Source organism: Manis pentadactyla, chromosome 9 (genome assembly GCF_030020395.1).
Source record: "Manis pentadactyla isolate mManPen7 chromosome 9, mManPen7.hap1, whole genome shotgun sequence".
Lineage (NCBI taxonomy): Eukaryota > Metazoa > Chordata > Mammalia > Pholidota > Manidae > Manis > Manis pentadactyla.
In genome coordinates this window covers 52,198,524-52,220,645 of record NC_080027.1, presented here as the reverse complement: position 1 = coordinate 52,220,645, position 22,122 = coordinate 52,198,524, and the positions used below count along the sequence as shown (strand labels likewise).

The window sequence follows — 22,122 nt, the reverse complement described above, 5'->3', positions numbered from 1 at the left end:
TTACCACTCCATCCCTACTGCCTACATGACTTGAAAGTGAGATCTGTGAGTGTCTAATCCACCCAGAATCCTTTTTACAAATGGAGAAACTAAGGTACAGAGAGGGTGAGTGACTTGCTCGGAGCCCCAGGGTGGACTTTCCCAAGGACTCCCCAGTCATTCCCAGGCAGACTGTGAAAGGCACATCAGCCTGTAATTAATAAGCCAGACGCTGTGAAAATAGCCTGATTACACCATCACCTGATGGCCAAGGCTGGCTCGGGAGATGGGATAAGAGAAAATGGGGTGATTGTTCTGCCACACCCTAGGAAAAACAAAGAACAGAGCTGCAGAGGTGGGGGCCAGTAGACCTGGGATTGGCTGTCCCAAAGCAAACCCCCTTTGCAGTCCTCCTGATGCCTGGGTGTGGTGGGGTTCTACATGGACACAGCCTCTGGGCTGGTAACAGGAGCCCTGAGCACAAGTCTCCTCCCTGCACCTTTGTTTTTCTATCTGTGGCTCTGCTCCTGCTTAATTCTCTGTCCCAGGAAGAATCTCCCTGCCACCCCATATAAAATTGCTACCTTTCCCCAGCATGCCAGGTCCCTGGTCCCCACTCTAAGTATTCCATAGGAAGTATCATCTTATCTTCTCATATAGTATATAATTTACTTATATATCATATTATTGTTGATTGTTTATTTCCCCCTACAAGGATACAAGCCTCATCAGGGCAGCAATGTAACTCCTGATCATGGATGCATATCTCAGGAGCCTGAAATGCCTGACACAGAGCTATCATTCAATAAATATTTGTTGAATGAATGAATATTCAGTCATTGGCTAAATGAGTGATGCTGGTGTAAAGCTGCTTGAAGAGCCCAGTGGAGAAGCAGCCAGGGGCCTCAACGGAGTATGTGATGACGTGACAGGAGATATGCCCACTGACAAGAAGTGTCTGTCAGACTCTGGTGGCCCAGCATGCACCGGGGAAGGTCACCCCTTGCCATCACTAGAGAACTAATACCTCCTGGAAACAAAGTTGGGGAACTTGGGAAGTGTGGTGGCTTTTCTTGCCTGAACTCTGCCCTCAACTCTGAGATGGCAGTGACCAAGCTGGGCCTCCCTGAGGACGAAAGAGAAGCAGAGAAAGAGAGGGCCTTGACCAGCGCTAGCCAAGGATGGGCCAGGAGGCAGAGAAGCAGGTGTGGGCCCGCTGCCCAGCCAAGAGCAGCAGCCCCTGCCTGTCTGTGCCCAGGGGCCCTTGGCCCTCATCGTCCTGTCAAGGGTAATGCCAGTGACCTTTCTCACGATAGCAAGTAACCTCTACCCTGCCTCCCAAATTAACATGCACCAGAATTCTGTCTTTCCATTCATGTCGGTCCTGTCTGCCTTCCTTTGCACGTGCTAGGCCCTTTCTCAAACACTCTTCCCCTACCTCCTCCCACAGAGCCTTCTACTTGGCTCCCATATCACCTCCTCTGTGAATCTTTCCCAGGCTTCTCGCCTCTAGGTTACCATAACCTGGCCCTTTTAACCTCTCACAGAATTAATGGAGAGTATTATATTAGGTGAAACTGCTGTGTTGTTAGGTCAAGAAACAGCCAAATATTGGCAATTTTATATGGTCAAATGTTACTTATTTCTATGCTAATAAGCTGTTTGCCATCTGAACTGTAGTGAGAGGACTGCATGGCCTCCTGTTGGTTTTCTCAGCATCTGGCACAGAGGCTGGCATATGGTGGGTCCTCAGGTAAAGTCTGCCAGATGAACAAGCGCTGTTCAACAGTTTGTGGGTGTTGCTTGCTCCAATACAAAAACAAAACTGAGTCCAAGACTGTTATAAAGTATCTTACAAGTTTCCATCCCAGCCAAGTCAAGCTCCAGATGTTTGTCTGTGTAGGTGAAGCAGAGCATGAGAACATCTCAGAACATGCAGGGAATAGGGGAAGTGGATTATTCAGGACAGCTACCTTTCTGGCAGGAGAAACAGAGTCAACAGTTGATGGAGAGGAATTAGCAGCTGCATCAGGAGATGGAAGGCAGGAAGGAGAAGACGGAGGATGGGTATGAGACAGGCCTTTAGAGGGCAGCTTATTCTGCACAGAACAGAAACAGAGGAACTGTGATTATCCCTGGGGAAACACACAGAGATGCTCGCCTTGGCAATGCAGCCCCATGCCTATGCATTCGAGGAAGGGACAGTCATCCAGCAGCCAGGCCTGCATCTCAGGACAAAAAGAAGCCTCTGTCTTTGGAGTCCAGCAGGGCTGTCCGGCTCCTGGTTAACTATATCCCACTACAACTATTCTGGCTCCCTCATCACACGAAAATAGCTGGAGCGCACCCATCCTATTGCTTCCTATGTCTGCCTCAGACACCAGCACTCACTCTGGAAGCCCTCACTCTGGAGCTTGGTATGAAGTAGCCGCTGCCAGCTTGGGAAAGGAGAACCCTGGGCTACTCTGGGCAGGAGACCACATGAGGGGCCTCTGTAATCGCATGGAATCCCTAAAATGAACAAACTGCAAAGCACCTTTCCTGTGCTAATGACTCCACCAAGTAGCCGGGGATGGAGGTCTGGAGGAGACGGAGTGAAAGCAGCAGAGGACACGTTCCAGAGGCCAGGCTCGCTGCAAGCAAGGGAATACCGCAGAAACACAGGCACAGCGGGGCCTCATCATCAATTCCTTCATCTCCTTGCAAGCACACACTCTCCTTTTCAGCAAGTTTCTAAATAAGTACTTGGCCTGGAGGGGGCTTGCTTCCTATTATAAGGCAAAGCCATCCTTCCTGGCTGATGCTGCCTTTTGGGAAAATAGTGCACCAGGTATGGCATGTGGTTGCTGCCATCATTCAGGGCCCCCTGATCAGGGCCACAGGGAGGTTTCTCCACTGTCCTTAAAATGTCATGATCAGCTGGTTAGCTTTTACCTGGAAGGCACTGGGAGGTGACTCCTGTAACTGACCAGCTTTCCTCTTTGTGTTGACCCTTAGGAAGCTCAGAGCCTATTCAGAAGCTTCCAGGATCTAACAGCATGTGTTTCTGTTCAGTAACATTTTCCTTGGACTTGAGCCTACTTTACTACCTTGGTTTTCTCTTTGTCATGATTTATCTACTTATTTTGAATCTTCTCATTTGGGTCTTTTTTTAGACATCAGCCAGATTGTTTAGTGGCTTGAAAAGTGAATAGTTCTTCATGTCATAAAAGGCAAACAAGGGGGAAAGGAAGCTCCAGACACTCATTTGTGGTCACCTGGCTGGATGTCTAACATCCGGGTTCCTGGGGCTCTGAAAGCCCCTTGTTTACCTGCGGGAAATCCCCGTGTCCAAACATCGAGGCAAGGTGAGCCGCCTTCTCCTTAATGTTCTTTTTGTGAAATTCCCTGTTGGCCAAATTCTCAGCCTTCTTCTGCAGTCAAGGCAAGAAAGGAGAAAGAAAAAAAGAGAGTGACAGAGACTGCAATGGCGACCTCCAGGAGAGGCAGGGAGGCAGTCAGCTGGGCTTGTCTCTCACACCACACAGGGGGGAAGGAAGACAGGGAGGGAACAGCGAGAGAAGGATACCCCCGGGCAGAAGGGGAGAGGAAGGCACCCCAGACACAGGCAGAGGAAGGGCAGAGGGTGAGGCGTCACCTGGAGAATCTTGTCCTCCACTTGCTGCAGCCGCCGCAGCACCCCAGAGAGGGCCAGCGCTCCCTGGCAGGCAGGAGGCATGGCAGCCGGATGGTCCGGCCCCCCCAGCTGCAGGTCAGACTTGGCTCTGGCTCTCCAGGGCCTGCTCGGGCACTCGCTGCCAGCAGACACTTGCTTTAGCTCTCGGAGCACATGCCCCGTCACAACCACCGAGGGGAACTGGGAGAAAAGGAAAATCAAGCCTCCTTCCCAACTGTGGCCCTTTCACAGACCCCCACAAGGACCAGGGACAATGGGCACACTAGTGCCACCTTGAGTCAGATTCCAAACTAACCTCAGGGGGTGACTTTCTACTACCTGCAGCAGAAGCACCTGACCTTCTCATTAACAGCCACAGGTTGTTAATCACCCAGACCCACCTCGTCAAAACCTGTACAACCCTGGTCTCCATCCTAGCTGTACACTGAAGTCACCCAGGTAGTTTAAAAACAACCATCCAAGTCTGGGCCCAACCCCCAAATATTCTGATTTAATTGGTCCAGAGGTGGGCACCAGATATTGATACTTTTAAAAAGCTCTCTAAGTGACTCTTACACAGAGGCATAAAATCACTGGAGTTTATCCACATCAACCTCATTCAATTTCCACCACCCAGGAGCAACACAGGATTCCTAATGCTGACCAGACACATTTTTGAGTGGTATGGTCAGTAACAGTGATTGCGTTCACATTCCAAACCCAGAGGTTCTAGCTGGGAAAAGCCTCAGTCCATGGCCCTGGGCAGGTCCTCATCTACTCGGGCACCAGGGGAGCTCTTCACCAACCCCAGCCTCACCCCTTCAAAGGCGTGCAACCAATCAGTCACCTGAGCCCATTCCACCATCACAGCCACTTTTCCATAGATTTAGAAATCAGCCTACTCAAGTGGTCTGCAAATAAGGCTAAGCGACCCAGGGGTCTCACACCAAATACCCCACATGGTCGGTCCATTTTTCCTCAGGCAAATAAAGCAGCAGGAGCATGGCCGCTGGCCCATTGACAGTCCTGCCTGCATTTGTTCCAAGATGCTGCATATGTGGTTATTCTTACCTATAGGGTGGGCCTCAAGCTGTGTCTGCCTTCCCAGAGAATCTACAGTCAGCCCTACTTGGGGTACAGGGAGGACCACTGAGCCCCCAACCCCCACCCCAGATCAACGTCCCCTCTGGCTCCAAGACAGCATCCACTGGAAAGAGCCCTACCTGCCTTTTCAGAGGTGACAGGCTGGGTGTGGGCCCCTCCAGCTTGGGGCAGCGCCAGTTAACCGGAGGGCTGGAGGAGGAGCACAGGACAGGCTTACTTATCCCTGAGACACAGCGTTCCTGGGAGGTGGTGGGAATCCAAAGAAGCAGCCGCAGGAAACATGAAGGAAGAGGCGAGTTAGACTGAGATGCTCAGGGAGGGGAGAGGCAAAGAGGCAGGGAGAGATTGCAGGAACAGAGAGAGCACTGGGCTGAGCTCCTCCAGGCAGCACCCAGCTAAGAAGCTGGGTCCCTGGCTTGCTGTCCATGGGAACAAAGAGTCCCAGGGTTCCCTCTTGGACAACAGGTGAATCCCAGGGGGGTCTTACTTTGGGCTCAAACCTGGGGCACAGCCAGGGCCCATGCCAGGCAGGGTAGCCAGCCCCAGAGTCCTCCTGCAAATGTGAAAGCTTCCTGCCCACTAGATGATGGGAATTCCACAGTCCTTCTGGTGAAAAAAAATACTCATCAACACTTGGGGACTGCAAGAGGCCAAGCTTCCCGGAGGGGCAAATGAGGGAAAATTCAGAGAATTGTGAATGTCAGGAAAATGGCCCCCTTATGAAATCTAGCTTCCTGGGGAAGGTCAGTTTTTCCAGGAGGGGCATGGTCTGCATCAAGACCAGAAAGACATCTGCAATGGCTTCTAAACCTAATTGAGCAAGGGTCTGTCTTCCTCCTGAGAGGACCCTAATTCTGTCATGTGACAGGTGTTCTCCAAAGAAAAACTAAGCCCTCATCCCGTCTGTACAGTGACCGTGACATCCCAGAGGAATTCAGAGGAGTAAGCTGACCCATGTGGCAGAGGCCCCGAACCTGAGTCTGCGGGAAGTCAGCTCAGTCTGCGGCCTGACCCACAGCCCCACACGGACCCTGGTCACTCCACAGTCCTGCGGCCTGACCGGAGGGAAGCGGGAGAGGGGGAGCCAGAGAACACCTGGCAGCTGGGTCCCCATTACTGTAGGCCCACATGGGGTGAAGACCCGTGACTCAGTTTCCTCTGGTTTGGACGGGTCTCTCACCGGGACTTAGAGTCCCCGGCAGCCAACATCTCTAAATCCCCCTCAAGCTGTACCATGTCAAAGATGACTGCCAACAAAATCACGGTGCAAAGCAAAACCAAATCAGGGAGGGGCTTCCTCTCCGATGCAGAACCAGCATCAGCAAACTACAGCCCCCAGGATAAATCCAGCCTGCTGCCTGTTTTTGTAAATAAAGTTTTCCCGGCACGCAGTCACACACATTTGTTTCTGTATCGTCTATGGCTGCTTTCAGGTGGCAATAGCACAGTTGGGTGGCTGTGACATCCAGTGGCCCCCAAAACCTGAAATATTTTGCTGTCTGGCCCCTATTAGAAAAGTCTTATTCCTGGTCTAGGAGAAACTCCAGTTCACCTGGGCCAGGCCTGGCTGGCATAGCTGAAATCTGTCACTATCCTGAACATTTCTGCTGGCCTGTCAGTGGGTTCTGCTCAGCAGGAAGGCAGGTCCAGTAAGCATTTGACAGGACTCACCTGCTTCAGGACTGACGGGTTCCGAGAGTTCTCCTCAAACTTTGCCAGCAGCTGACTTGCCATCGACTTGACTTTGTTCTGGTTTCTGCCTTCTTTACTGCCACTGCCTTCTTGGTTGGAGCCCACGCTCCGGCTGGGAAAGGCTGCAAGCTGCAGAAAGCCAAATCAGTGCACTGGCTGTGGGATCCTGGAACCCTGATATCAGGAGGTGGCCTGGGTACCCAGGACATGGGGCTAGTTTCCTGAACAGGGATGCCTTCCTTGGCCTGAGAAAGTGAGGCAGAAGAAGCAGGTGATGCCCAGTGGAGATAATGTTCACAGGAAGGACTCGCCTTCCCGGGTGGGCACGTACGTGCACCCAGGCTTGGGTGCTGGACAGAATGTGAATTGTGACTCACATTTCCCAACTTACTTAACCAGTCTTGCTCTGTTGCTGCTTTCTTTTAAACAAGATTTTAATTCTGAAATAATCTTAGATATACAGAAAAGTTAAAAAGATAGTACAGATCATTCCTGTATACCTCTCACCCAGCTGCACCTAATGGTAACATCTGGAATAATCATGGGACTGTTACCAAAACGAAGACATTAATACTGGCACTGTACTATTGACTAAACTATAGACTTGATTGGGATTACACCAGTTTTCCCACTTATGTCCTTGTAGGTGTAATCCAGGACCCCACATTGCATTTAGTCATCACGACTCCTCTGTCACCTCCCATCTGTAACAGCTTCTCCAACTTTCTTTACCTTTTGTGACCTTGACAGTTTTGAAGGGGACTGGTTAGCTATTTTGTACAAAGTCCCTCAACTGGTTGCTCTGATGTTTTCTCATTATTACACCAGGGTTGCAGATTTTGAAGAAGGATGCCACAGAGGTGAAGTGCCTTTATTGCTTTATATCAGGCTGACGTGACAAGCCAGTTGAGATGCTGGCTGAGGTCACTTGGTTATGCTGTTTCATAGAATGGAGTTCTATGTAAGATTTCTTTGGCTCATGTGCTAAAACCAAAACTTAGAAAATTACCAGTGTTCATTGAATGTCTGTTCCCCCTTAGCACAGGATCTGCTCCCATGTGTCTCAGAAGTATAAATGACAGTCATGTCAGGTGGGCAGTGCTTCCCCGAGGAGACAATGAGTCTCCCACATTCTCAAGACAACAAAGGTATCTTCACTTAGAAGAAATTCATGGGAAGAAGCAAGTTAGAGCCAACATTTTTTAAAAGATTCCCTAAGAATAGTAGTCCATGGGAAACTTTGTATAGCTACTCTTAACTGTTGGAAAAACACAAACCAGAGAGTCATTCCCCATTTCAAAGTGGGAAATATAACTCTGAACATCACTGGCTTGAGTGCAAAGGGGGATGAGTTTACAGGGTGTCACTGTTCATACAAGGCCAAAGTCAACTGGGCAGTGGGTCATGCAGATCAGTACTTCTCAGATGTTGGTGTGCACATGAATCCCAGAGGGCCTCCTTCAAAAGCAAATGCAGATTTGGTAGTCAGGGTGGGCCCTGAGACTTTGCATTTCTAACCAGCTGCCAGGCAATGCTGTTGGTTTGGCCCACACTTCAAGGAGCTATAATTTAGACAGAATTACTGCTTGGTTAAATCTGACTTTAAGCAAAATTGCTGGTTCCAACAATGGTCCAGAGCTCTCTCAGAAGGGGCAGGTGCAAACCAGATTTCTTCCCATACTCTAACTCCTGTGCTGCCTTCAACAAAAATAGCACAGACACCTTTCAAATAAGCCATGGGTGAAAGGCAGGAGAAGACCTCTACCTGACACAAAACGTATCAGAGGGAAGCTTCTTGGGAAGAGGCAGGAGCAAATCACCCGCACTTAAGGCGGGAGCCCACACCCCCAGCTGGGGAAATGAAACGTCACCACTGCCCTGGTGATCAGCCTCTGCTTCCTCCTCTCAATTTCTCCCTATTCGCTGGCTTCTTGCTCAAAAAGAGCCAAAGGATGGGGAGGTAATAGCCCTTAAAGGGACCACCCAAAGAAGATCTGGAAAAGGTTCAGACAAGGGTTGCTTGAGCTCATTGGATAATTTGTTTATGCATGCTTTAAGATGTGAACTGAACTCCAGTTACCCTTATCAATGCTTCTTTGGCCCCCCCAGAAGATGAGGGGAGCAATAGGCAGCCCCCCAACTCCCTGAGGTGGGCCTCGTGGCTCTATTTGTTATAAAGTTCACTGTTGTGAGAACCAGCATCCTGACCCTGGCCAAGGTTTCTACATGAAGCAAGTCTAGACAAGGAAAATGATGTCACAAAAATATACAATAATAGCTCTGCAACCATGTAAGATAGAAGTCTTTTCTAAGTCCTATAACTCAGGAATCAATGTGTTATATGAACTCTCTCACGTGCCTCTATGTCATAATTTTGACATCAGCCAGTAAGGAAGGTAAAGCCGGCACCTTACAGCTCCCTGACAGGAATTACGCTTGCTTTTCTGGGATTAGACCAGCTTCTACAAAGGAAGTATATGTCTCAGGTCACTTTAAAGAGCTGCCTGGGGAAGCAGAAAGTGGTACTCTCTTCTTCTGCTTACCAGTTTTTCAGTAGCAGAAGAGAGTCATGATTGTTTGAGAAAGTAGCCTGTAATTTTCTTCCTTCACCAGAAGGTGGTGCTTGTGGCGCTGGGACATTCATTTTAAAGAGGGTGCACAAAACATAAAAGGTAGAAAAAAATTGCGGCTGGGAGAAAAGTGGGGCTGCTGGTGCCTCTTTACTACCTCCTATGAAAAGTGATTAAATACTGATTAACATAGGTGCTCGGCATGTTACATGTCCTGTGAAATCTTCAAAAATCCTGCAGTTTCATACATTTCCAATGTATGGTCTGTACTTTACAGATGTGAGCTGTACCCTGGGAGGTTATGTTTTCCAAGGTTACACAGATACTTAGTAGTAGAGAGAGGACCAGAACCAACTTTTTCCATCAAACCAGGCTTGAACACGAGTGGTTCAGGAAGGAGGAAAGAGGGAAGGGCCAGCACTGCTGTCATCGTCAGGCAGGCCTGTGGCCGCTGGCTGGCAGGCAATGGGCCTTGGTTTAAATTGACACTGCACACACGAACCTCATCCAGGTTGTGGAAGCCTTTCCGTCTCCGTTTGTTCATGTCATTCTCTTCGGTTTGGTTGTCCACCTGCAACAGCCAAGAAAGCATGGTGAGCTCAGGCCATTGAGGGCTGCAGAGCACAAAGAGCCCTGAGCCAGCACTGGGGATACAGCCCTGCCCCCAGGCAGCTGCCAGCCCAGGAGACAGGCAGACGTCAATCACGCTGCACCATGACAAATGCTATCACAGACTTCTGCTCAGCATAGTGGAGGCAGCCAGCGGTTCCATCAGAAGGGGGTGGGAATCACATCCCAAAAGGTCACGTGGAAACATCCCAAAGCACAAAGAATCCCTGTGACGTGGGCAGGGCAGGGACTGTCTCATTGACAATGTGGTCTTGGGCTCAGGGCAGTCACAGGCAAGCCTGCTGATGCCCCTCACCGTGTGGCCACACTGGTCCTACCTCGCACAAGGAGGAGGCACTGCTCACCTGCAGGCAGCGATTCTCAGGGCTTGAATCAGCGGCCCAGGGATTTGATGGAGAATTACATTTGCCATTCAGTCACCCTTGTAGCCACCAGCAAATGATATTTTATTTACTTCAAAGAAGCCTCAGATATGGTCTGGAAACTAAGAGGACCATAGAGCCCAGTTTGTCCAAAACAGTTTGATTTGCTGGGGGTTTTTTTTGCATGATTATTCACTGTGCCTCTTTTCACTCTCAAAAGTATCTTGGTTTAGACAATAATGATATGGTTGCCCTACCAATAACTCTTGCAGTCTACTCTCTGCTGCCTGAATTGGAATATTTAAGTCTGGAGAACCTTGCTCTACCCAAGTCCATTGAACCAACTCTGTTAAGGACCACCAAAGGGCACACCCATTGTTAGGCTTGTCGCCTCAAGGGAAGGCGGGGGACTGCACAGGTGGGGTTGGTGCTGTGCGCTGGGATGGACGTGGTGGGCTGGATTTAATATCTCCTCTGCATCCAGCTAGGTACGCCTATCCTTGACACCAAGGTTAGACCTCCCAACCCACCCATGTCTGGTATTTTCTCTGTAGGCACCTTTGTATAAACATTTTTACTGCAAGTACTTTTTGCTGCAAACATTTTCACTGTATAACTAATTGGCTATAAGGTAATTTTGCCATGAAAGAAAAACATAACTGGTTGAAAGTTTGGTTTTATTTCCCCACTGACATAGTACTCCCATTTTTATATTATATAAATTTAGCTCTCATAATGGTCTGTACAGTGGTACAGAGTTTTGAACCCACATTTCCCATAGAACTTTGCAATGTCTATCAATAGACACATGCCAATATGTCAAGAACAAATGACAGCGTAGAAGGTTTTCACAATGCAACACAAAGCTCAGTTACAAATATGCATCCTAGAATTTGGAAACTGAGACCTCTCTTAATGAAGGAAGAAATTTTAGCAAAAAAAATAAAAGAAAAAGTGCAATAATAAAGAAGGACACAAATGAACAAGCAAAAAAAAAAAGAGTATTATGAATGAAAGACTTTGAAGACAAGTGCTGAGGTATAACCCACAAGACAAAATCGGTTACTTGTATAGCATAGCCATGAATCTACACTATACATTTTGAATGTATTCAAATATTTTGTATTTCATAATAAACTCTTTTTAATTTTGTTATTCATTTTCATGTTTCATTATGTCCTTTCTAATCAAAGTGACTTTTAATTTTTCATGCTTTTATATTTTATGGTAAAATTGCTTTATGGCCAATTAGTTTTGTGGTAAAAATGCTCACAGCAAAGATGCTTAGGGAAACATTACCTAGAGCCCTACCACCAGTTCCAGCCGGGGTCTTCTCCAAATGGCCCGCCCCAGGAGGATTATGGAGCCATCCCCACCATCCAGGTATCCCTCCTGCTGGGAGCCTCCTATACCCTCAGAGGGGCCCTCCACAGCAGGCCCAGGTAAGTCCCAGACTCTTTTCCACCTTGGATGCAGTAGGAAGGGCTGCTGGCCCCTCTCTTCCCTCAAACCCAGAAGTAGAGCCCAACCGCCCCATACAGCTGACCCTTGTCCAGTCACAGGGGGGTTCTTTCACCTCCTGGCTGATCGGTTACAGCAGTAACTACCACAGCCCCAGCACACAGTCTACCATGTACCCACTTGCTTCCAATTGCTTCCCAGCTCTTTCACTTCCCATCACCCCATCTCTTCCCCATATTTACCAGCACCTTTTATATTTTTAAGGACAAGATAAACCACAGTTTAGTCACTGATGTTTGTTCAAAAATTTGACCATTCCCTTACCCAGGCAGCACAAAACAACAGATCAAAGGGCCCCACCTTCCCCTCAACATTTTCTCAGCTTCTAATAAATCATTATTCTGTGAATGGAAATGATTTCAACCCAAATGCTTGGGCAAACACCAAGAGAAACAGATGACCTTATTTGCAACAATGTTGGGTCTCAGAAGCACAGGCTGTCTAGGCCCCAGTTCCACAGCCTATGAAAGCTGCTCTGGCCGGCAGCAGGGAGACTGGAGTCTGAGAGAACAGGATGTCCTACCCAACAAGAACACTTCATGCATAATTTTAGGGTTTTCTGTTGTTGTTTTTTTGCCTGTTTCCACCTTAAAGGAGGACTTGGCTTTTCCCTCAAAGAGCAACGTATCTTACTCTTTTTTGCATTTAACAGCCTGAATTTGACTACTCCAATATCAGAGACTGCACAGGCTTGTCTGTTAGCCACAGGCTCGTAAGGAGCATTCCTGGGGGACATGCCCCACAGCAGCACCTGAGAGGAATCCAATCCTTCGGGGGGAAATACAGGAAGTGGGTGGGACAACTGCAGCTCCTCTGATTCGGCCTGACCTCAGGACAATCAACTGCAGTCTACATGGAAAGGTCAGCAACATACATACTCAGAAGGTCTTTACCATTCCTTATGGATTTGTCTTGGAAGCACTGATTCTCAACTAAGAACTAGGTTAAAACAAAAAGGTGAAGAAAACTCAAACCCACAGATATATCTCATTTTTTCTTATCTATACCTCTCTATTCTGGCAGCTAAAATTGCCTCAGCATACCTATTTCCTTGGACTCTATTTTGTTCTACAAAGAATGGGATACAAGGAGGAAGGAAATACTAATTGTGCCCATGCAGAGAACATGAGAATAAACAAATAACTTACTTTCTTTTCCTATTAATTTTGTTCTGCCTTTCACCCTAAGAACACTTTCTTAGAATGATTTTCCAGTGATTTGAAAGGTTCTATATAACAAAAGACATTTATTAAACTAATTGGTGTCTCCATTAAAAAAAAATCAAAGACAAAATCTGATCACTTATTTGATCAGCACAAAATAACCATGTTCCCATATTTCATGGCTTAATGTGATTTTAGCCCAACACAAACAAACTTTATATTTAATTAGTTAGTGTAGCCTAACCCTGGAGAAATTTAAATCTGGGTCATAGGAAGAGAAATTCGTTATTATAGGCAATGGCCTGGCTGAGTAGGGAGGCAGCCGTGACATTTAGAAAGATGGCAGTTACACTGGCAAGATAGCTCTTTTCTTCAATGGCAGAGCAATAAGAAGTCACGGGTTCAAGTTCCTGTCTGTGTGACCTTAGGAAAATTCACTAAGTTCTGACTTCAGTTTGCTCCCCTATATTATAGCTATAAGAGAACACTTATAAAGCTGTTATAAGAATACTTATATAGCTATTATAGCTGTAAGATACTTCCTAGCTCATAAATTGTAAGGATTAATGAAATCATATATTCAAAACACTTCTTATAACATAAAATGCTAATAAGTGTTAGCCATTGTTACTTAGGTTAATGCTAGTTAACTGAATTAGAAAATATGAATTCTAATTCGGACTTTTATATTCGCTACCTATGTGATATTGCAATTTAATCTCTGCACATCCAAGGTTCAAATCTCTAAAATTGAGATGAGAATACATTCACCACCTTCCTTAATGGGGAAAATGAGGAACACATGAGATACACATGAAACTGCTTTGTGCACTGAAAGCACTACATCAACCATGGTTGCAGTGCAGACCCATGTGTTCAATCCAGCTAGTTTCGTTCATCTTTTCAGAAAATAAACACTTTCATTTAATCAGTATCCCTAAAGGGCAGGAGTGATCATTTATGGAGCCCTTTCCATGTGCCAGAGAAGGTGCTCAGACCTGCAAGGTGCATTTGTTCATGTCTTGACTGCAATGCAATGCAATGTTTTTATTATAATCATTTTTCAGAGAAGCAAAGGAACTTTCTGTGAGGTTCACACATGTGCTGAATCCCCAGCAGCCCTAAATATGTATTTGTGTGCCTGGCTGCAAAGTGTGTTCCCATTCTGCAAATCAGCTCAGAATTCTAGGCTGCAGTTGTACAGAGGACAGGAGAGAGATCAGCCTACAAACCACAGGTGCCAGAGGGGCTGCAGTGGAATCTAGTACTCTTGCCTCTCCTAAACTTTCTTCAAATCTCTGAGTTGAGAAGTAGTAGAAACCTGGCAGGGAGCTTCGGTTGCTGGGTGGGGGTTCTGTGACAGAGGCTGAGTGAGAGGAACTTAGGAGGGTCCATTAGAAAGTCAGCACACTTGGGCAGGGTCCTTGCTTGCCTTGTTCACATACTACCCCAGCACCCAGAGGAGGGCTCAGCACAAAATGGGTACTGGGTGAATACCTAATGCATGAGTGGGTGGGCAGAGGAAGCACTTCTTTACCTAATGCCCCTGGCTCTCAGGACAGTGTTTGTGCAGGGGGGGTCAAGGAGAGAAGAGCTGGGACCCCAACATGAGTCATGCTTCGTGAACTCTACCCCACCAGGGACTGGTACTGGAGGAGGACCTGGGTCCGAATCAGCTGAGTGGGGTAAATATCCTGGCTTCTGGGATGGGCTTTTCACGAACAAGTCATCACTTTGGTGTTGTTTTTGTCCCCTAAGGAGGGGGCTCAGAAGGGGAAAACAAGGGTCAGATACCCTGAGGGTGACTGTCATGTATGAGAACTGCAGTGGCCGTGAATCCAGCCATTGCCCCTGTGTGGCAGGTCTAAGACAGCACACACAAGAAGACAGAGACCACAGGTGTATGTCCACATGTCACCTGTGGTACATGATGACAAGGTCTCTGGATCCCAGGAGTTATCCCAAGCCATGAGGCTTTTAGAAGCTGACCAGGATCAGAGGCAGATCTGCTGAAGCAGAACAAGGGCTTTTTAAGGGGGAAATACAGTCCTCAAGCCCGTCTTCTTTTTCCAGGTGTGGGCCATTCAGTCTTCAGGCTAATAAATCAACCCCAGGGGTTATTACCACTCACAAGAGGGACAACCCTTTGGCAGATGGATGAGAAAGTTATTCTCTCTAAAAGTAAACTAGGTCACTGGTGAAGGACAAGGTTTTTACTTTATTTTGCCTGAAGTTGATGAGTCTTGTAGGGATTGGGATGTTATCAGAATTAGGGATGAGAGAATTTTGTAACATCAACAGTGAAAACCAGGAGGGAGAAAGATTTGTAAGACTGGCTCAGCAAAAAAAAAGTAATGAACCCTCTTTCAGACTGAGATGCTGCAGTGTGAACAAATGTGGGCTGCTCAAGTCCTATGTCAAGATGCTCCTCTGGAGTTAGGGAGGGGGTAGTGAGGGGCAGGGAGGGATCAGGGAAGGGGGAGAGGTCGAATACCAACACACCTGTCTGTACAGACACTGTGTGTGCTATAGTGCAGAATTACCATACCAAGCATGGCCGAGCCTGCATCTCTCATCCACAGGGACACACGAGCTTGGGCACTGAGGGTTGTGTGTCTAATTGCACTGACATCGCCTGGGTGTAACTGTGGTGGAGCCTGTGTGTGTGTGTGTATGTGTGTGCAGTTTTCAGAGTCTCCTGTGCAGACAGGTCCCCCATACCCATCTCAGGGGAAACTGGAATAGACTCAGTGCTCTTTGCTTATAAGAAACATTAAGACCAAAGGGCATTGCAAATGGGTCTCTCAATTCAAAAAGGTACCTAGATACGACAAGAAGACACATGGTCAAGTAGGGAGAAGGACCTTTGTGTGTGGTCTGATCACCATGCTGGCACCGAGAGATGGACAATGTGCTGCAGTACCTCAGTGATGACCAAGGCAGAAGGCGACCCAGGGGCTTACTGACTCACCAAGCCACCCAAAGCAAGTATTCAGTTAGTTTGAGGAAAAAGAGAAGGACAAATAATATCTATGCCAGGCACTTCAATGACCTAATCTCTCTACTTCTCGAGATGGGCTGCCTGGACATGGCTCACAGTGTGGCAGGGCTGGGCAGGCAGAGCCCACCCACTCGCACTGCATTTCCTAGAGGAAAGTGGAGCGAGAACCCAGCAGCCCTGGAGGGCCTGGCTGGCCCCCTGACTGCCGACTTCTGACCATTCCTACCTCCTGACCCAGCTGGCCAGCCTGTTTCAATTCGGTCACTCTGTAAACAGAGGTGTGGTGAGCGAAAAGTTTAAACATTCGTCTCCAGTTTCCTCTGCTGTCCCCAGTGTGGGCTAAGTGGTGGGAAAAGCTGGATGAATGTAGAAAGGTCATAAATTTTTGGCTCAGAGAGCTTCCAGAAAGGCTGCCCTGGCTTGTTTGGGATGGAAAGCCCAAAGCAGGGATCCTTGGTTTCAGAAAAACTGGCGGTGCTGGGGTGGAACAAGCCTATGGCTGGTTTCTGGGAGATGGCTTAGGCTCAGTGGGGCAACCCAAGCCTCAAACAGAACCTCTGAGTGAGGCAGCTTGGTGAGCAGAAGGGGACAGAGGCTGGGTGCAGCTCAGCCATTTAGCTCCCTGCTGAAAACCTGCCCATCTTCGTTTCTAGCCACGGACTCACTACCCTACTCCTTCCTGAAGACAAGGCATGGCAGAGCGTTACATACCCAGCTCCTGGGGTTGGCATGACCGTTGCAACATTCCAGGGAGTACAGACCTCAGTGGGAAAAGTGACCACTCCTCACACAGCCGAGGGAAAGGAGGCCATGCAGACCCACCCTCGTCATGGGCAGAGAGGCTGGCAGGACATAGCATGACTGGCCAGGAGTTAAGAGATTCTTGGCAATCTCAAGAGACCAAGACACATGCAGAAGCCTGCAGCCCTTTGCTGGGTGAGGGGTGAGCTGCCCTGCCGCCCTGGAGGGAAGGCAAGCTCTATGCGAGTAGTTGTGACCTTGCCATCTCTGGGCCTCCATTTTTTAATAGGTAAAAATGAGCACATTAAGCAAGATCATTTGTATTATAACATCCATGGAGATGCCATCATTCAAATAAATTATAATTTCTCATTAAGCCTGTACTTCCCAAAATGCATACCAAGGCACCCTGTGGCACCATAGTGAGGTCACAGAGGAGCAGCAGGGTATTTTTAATTTTTTAGGGAAACATGGTGAAGTCTGTCACATACCTTGCAAAATAGCACTTTATTTGGACTTAACTACTTAATCAACAGAACTGTAAGGTATTTCTTTCAATCAGGAGCATAGAAAAAACTACTGAGACTCTCAGGGTGCCGTAAGTTGGGAAACTCCGGAAACCTATTTTTTAGGGTCTGAGCACCTCAAAGGCAAGGGCTATATATTATTCACCTTGGTGTATTTGCTCCCTTCATCTAAAACAAACAAAAAATTCATCCCTAAACTTGGCTTACAGTAGGGCCCAATAAATATTTGCTGAACGGGTAAAAAAAAATTAATGGGACAATGTGCAAACGCAGCACCGTCATACACCTCTGCCACTAATGGCCATTGTGCTCCTGATCTAAACTGCTTAACAAAGCGAGAAATGGTCTCTTCCTCCCCACTTAGGGGGCAGAGCTAATCTGATTCCCTCCTAAAAATACTCACCAGCATGAACTCTCAGGGGCCTCCCAAGCCTCCTATAACCATTTTTAAGTCACCTAAGCCAGCTACATGGTGCCAGAGGCAACTTCCCAAAATAGTCAGGTACTGAACTGAGTTTTACTCATGTCTTCAGGGAGCACTTGATCTGTGTAATTTCTCAGCATGAACAGATCAAGAGCATGACATTCTCCCTTCCCTTTGCCCCATCCAAGTGCAGAGAGAAATTAAACAAACACCAGGCTGAAACTTACACGTGGAGTCCTTTTCCTTGGAAACGTGAGGTTGAGATAGTTATTGTAAATGGATGATTTGGCCATGCTGAGGTCAGAGCTTTGTCCATAGTTTCTGCCCCAAGAATCTGTTAGGAAGTGAAAGGATGACTGAGACTGGGATTCTGCCAACACTACCCCAGGGCTCAGCAGGTCCTTCCAGAACAGTTCTGTCCCCCCAACTAAAGATGTAAGTGGCCTGGGTAGGGGGCTGATGTAGCTCTATCAGTGACCTCCCAGGGATGGAGTGGGGCAGACCCTCAGCCTCACGTGGCACCTGCCACAGAGACACACTTCTACACATGGTTCTGAGTGGGTGCTCCACCCCTCTTTGGCCTCAAAGTCAAAGGAAAGGCATGGGTCAGGCCCATAACAGACGACAACAGTATGAAGAGAAGCCAGATGCAGGCACCTGGCAGAGATGGCTCTAGGGTAAGCAAGGCCTCACCCAAGGGCAGGTCCTTACCCACAGGCCTCAGCGGGGTGCCCCGGAAGAGCTCGTAGAATCTGGACAGGTACATGGCCATGCTGAGTTTGTCTGGCCCCTGGGCTGATGCCATCTCTTTGCCTGTGATCACTGGGGGGATGCCAAACTCACGCTCGGCCACATCAAATGCCAGCTGGTTGTTCTCCACGGTGTCATCTTCGTTTAAAGAATCAAAGTTGCTATAGAATCAAACAAGGTGAAGTTCAGGGACAGGAGACAGCGCTGTGAAGAGATGAGCAAACTTACCCATTATGGGTGTCACTCCGGCAGGTGACGGTGGGGGTAGGGAGGAGGATGAAGGAGCACTGACCCCAGCCCCTGCTCCCAATCACTCCCAGCCCCTCTCCCAACCCTACACCTGGAAGAAGACGCTAACCCTGTCCTTACTCAAGGTGGGACCAAATCAGGTTTGGGCCATGATAATGTCATGGGGCCTGGGCTGAAACAATCAGGCAATGATTTCTACTTCTTTGGAAAATCCATGAGCTACTTTACTTTTAAGTAGCTCCCTTATGTTCTTTTCCTTTTAATTATACATGTAATATGGGCTTCTTGTAAAAAAAGAATTAAGTTATATATAAAACACACACAGTGACAAGTGAGCCCCCTGTCCCCTTCTCCTGGCAGCCTCACTTCCTAAAGTTATCAAATGATACCCTTTAGGAGGTTTCTTTTCAGTCTTTTGGGTGAACTTGCTCATGGGTGTGAGGTCACACTGCAGTTGATTCAAATACGGTGTCAATACCTGGACTGTGCTTTTGACTTCACAAAGTGTTTCCACAAACATAATCCAATCTTCCTAATGACCCTGTCATTATTCCCAACTTATACATGAAGACACAAACTCCAAAAAGATAAGTGGTTTGTCAAATGGCACACAGCTCATCGATCTGGGTCTGAAATCTAATTCTTTTGGACCTCAGACTGGTCCACAGAATTAGCTCTTTCCCATAATTCCCCTCTTGAGGGTAGAGCTCCAAGGTGTGAATGCTCAAATTTCCCAAGTGTGATGACGGAGGGGGCGTGAGGGACGAGTGACATCACTGGGCCCAAGCCACTTTTGCTCCTCACCTATCAGGAACACAGACTAAACAAGTTGCTGGCAGAGAAATCAGTGCAAAAGGAAAAGAACATAATTAAGAAAAAACAAATTGAAAATATGTAAATAGAAATTTTGAACCAAGGTTCTGCATCTAGCAGAAGAGCCCTGGTTTCCCTTGTCACCAGGGTCCCCGTGGACTGTGAAGGGCTTGGCGGCTCCAGCCTGGGCCTCAGACTCACATTAGTTCAGGCCGGAAGCGATGGATGATGGCACAAAGGGCCAGGCCACTCTGCCAGGATGTGGTCAGGTCAGTGACGTTGACGTGCTGGTAGCCCTCAGTCTGCTGCTGGCACCAAGTCAAGAGCTTGCTAGGCCGAATGTCTGATTCTGAGTAAGGGGAGAGAGTCATTAGTGAAGTGCTCTGGGGATCTCAGCAGCTCCCCTGGGGACCCCCTCCGACTGCTACCATGGCTGGTGACTAGGAGGAACAGCACCAAGGCAAGGGGCCATTGGCACGGACGCAGCTTCTGAGAGGCCCTGTCAAGAGCATGGTGGGGGGCAGGACGCTGGGACCAGAAGCATGCTCCCCTGCAGTAGAGCCTCTAAGGCCCCCTGGCCTGGCCAGTTAGAGGCGAGGAACACAGAGGAGAGAATGGATGCCAACATCTCATGTAGTGGGAGGATGCGCATGGAAGCAGGGGACGATGACATGGTGATGCAATGGTGGAGAAGCAGGGTGCCAGCGAGCATGTGAGTGGCTTGGCCCGAGTCTGCCAGGGCAGGAGTGCTTGCCAAAGACAGAGTCATGGAGGCGTCACATTTGAGCTGCTTCTTGAAGAGTGTCTAGGAATTTATCAGACAGATGCAGGCATTCCAGGAAAACAGAAAGGACTGTGCCATGGCAAAGAATCTAGAAAACTACCACGTTTGTATAAAACGGTTTATTACCACTGGGGCCTGTGCTGTGTGGAGGAAAGTGGGGAGTAGATGATGAAGCTGTGCACCCCACAGCAGGGAGGACACGAGGGCTGGGCGGCAGGGGAAGCCAGAGCGGCTTTGTGCAGGATGGTGACCTCAGCAAAGCCAATGGGTGCTGGGGAATTTCTCATCTAATCGTCCCTTCCCTCCACCAAGAAAAGAGCAGAGCACGTGGAGCTTACATAGCTGGGGAGACAAGACTCCCATACCGGAAACATCAGGAAAAAATAGCAAGTCCAGGCAAAGCAATTCCACAGTTCACCTTATGTGCTAATCACTCAGCTCCTAACTCCTTTACAAGCATTCTATGGTAGGTAGTGGTGTCCTGGTTTTACAGATGAGGAAACTGATGCACAGAGGAGAGGTGCTTGGCACAGGTCACACAGGTCACTGGAGCAGAGCCAGGCAGACTACAGGCCCTGTGCCCCCATGGCCACCCAGCAGGCCCTCCCCGCAGTCTGGCCAGGATCCCAGGGGGGCCACTTACCCCGCCTGGAGAGGCCAACAGATCTGCGCACTGAGCCCAGCCTCTCGAGAGGGCACTGGGGCAGCTCCTTAGTGATGTACAAATGCTTCACCTATGAGCAAGACAGACCACAGAGCTGCCTACCAGTTTTTTCCCCAAACCCCAGCAGGCTGCTGGATGCAATCCACCCTCTCTCCAATGTCAACCACCCTTTTTCTCTATCACTGGAAGGCCTGACCATCAGCAAGGGAGTCCCAGTGAACTGAGACACAGAAGAAAGATCTCAGTTACCCACTCACGTGTCAGGGAACTTCAGTGTGGATACATGTAATCAGCTAATTTTGAAAATTCACAGCATTTTTTGTGCTATTGATTAAAATGGTGGGGGTTGAGTGGTTCTGAGTCAACGAGAAAAAAATAGACTCTAGGATCATGGATGGAAAAGACTTCATATCTGGCTAAGTAGGTTATTTAAGGGAGGTATGCTTATCAACATATATGCATGGTGACAAATAAACATATGTAAATATAGGTACATATGTGATACATACCAATATGTGTTCTATTTCTCTCCTGTGAGCTAGAGAGATGCTGACTCTGTTTCCCTTTTCTGGCTCTCCTAAGGAGAGGAATCGGTCCCACCTTTGGGCTAAGAAGCAGTGGTGGCTGTGGTTCCAGGGATGTGCCAAGATTTTATGTGCCCCTTCCCTGTCCCCACTTGGTGCAGAGTGACCGACATGGGGCCCCAGGGAAGGACTTACCTGATGTGGCCTGACACAGTTTGAGTTGAGATTTGGGTACCGCGTCCCTGGGTCCAGTGTGTACTGCTCAAAGTTCTTGTGGATATTCTCCGGGGTTGTCTGAGGTAACAGCCGGTAGAGACTTTCTCTGGTGGGAGGCAGAGCCCAGGGTCAGAGGGGCTGCACTTGTAGCCTCAGGCCTCTGTCCTCCACCCCCATCCCCTGCTCTCACGGGCGACTTAGACATGTCTGTGTAAGCCTTCCCTGCCGTGCCCGGCCTGGTGGTGCTCAGGGTTGCCAAGTAGGCAAGGGCCCAAGGGGCTGAGAAGAGGAGGGAGGCCGGGCCGAGCAGGGACGCAGAGCTGGCAGCCAGGTAGCCACTCTGCCTCCCGTGGCCTGTCCCCATGACCACAGGCCTCCGCACTCAAGACCAGCAGGGGGCTGTCCCACCTGCCAGCCCTGACTTCTCCCAGTCCATCAGCTGTCACAGCCACGTGGCCAGCAGCAGGGGTCTGGGAGGAAGCCCAGGGTCTTAGGAGCAGAAGAGCCCTGGGAGGTCAGAGAACTCAGCCCCCAACAGGGCAGGGCACTCAGCCCTGCAAAGGGATCTTCTCCTAAACCTCTTCTGGCTCCTGGGTGACTAAGCTACACCAAGAACCCCAATTTCAGGGTCCTCCAGATGAAGATTTATCTTTGGGATCCAGCCTAAGGTCCTGGTCCCCAGAGAAAGCCACTGAGAGGTAGATCATGACGGAGAAAGCTTCCTTGGGGACCTTGATGGCCAAATCAGGTCAC

General features: G+C 48.6%; 1 protein-coding gene across 16 annotated transcripts in view; it reads right to left on the bottom strand.

Annotated features, from left to right (window-relative positions):
• MICAL2 (microtubule associated monooxygenase, calponin and LIM domain containing 2) overlaps nucleotides 1–22,122 on the bottom strand; it is a 220,942-nt gene that overhangs the window by 99,203 nt on the left and 99,617 nt on the right. For 12 of the 16 annotated variants that reach the window (XR_008999240.1, XM_057507380.1, XM_057507381.1 and 9 more), the window contains 11 exons: nucleotides 21,349–21,475; nucleotides 20,609–20,699; nucleotides 19,383–19,530; nucleotides 18,081–18,280; nucleotides 17,597–17,703; nucleotides 9,503–9,571; nucleotides 6,410–6,559; nucleotides 4,858–4,977; nucleotides 3,617–3,835; nucleotides 3,291–3,392; nucleotides 1,953–2,078 (listed from right to left, as the gene is read on the bottom strand). Coding sequence is in view for 15 of the 16 variants with exons in the window: in XM_057507380.1 (XP_057363363.1) it covers nucleotides 1,953–2,078; nucleotides 3,291–3,392; nucleotides 3,617–3,835; nucleotides 4,858–4,977; nucleotides 6,410–6,559; nucleotides 9,503–9,571; nucleotides 17,597–17,703; nucleotides 18,081–18,280; nucleotides 19,383–19,530; nucleotides 20,609–20,699; nucleotides 21,349–21,475 (1,459 nt within the window). In the remaining variant the exon portion in view is untranslated. The remainder of the gene's footprint in view (nucleotides 1–1,952; nucleotides 2,079–3,290; nucleotides 3,393–3,616; nucleotides 3,836–4,857; nucleotides 4,978–6,409; nucleotides 6,560–9,502; nucleotides 9,572–17,596; nucleotides 17,704–18,080; nucleotides 18,281–19,382; nucleotides 19,531–20,608; nucleotides 20,700–21,348; nucleotides 21,476–22,122) is intronic. The other 4 variants (XM_057507389.1, XM_057507390.1, XM_057507393.1 and 1 more) reach the window with 2 other exon arrangements.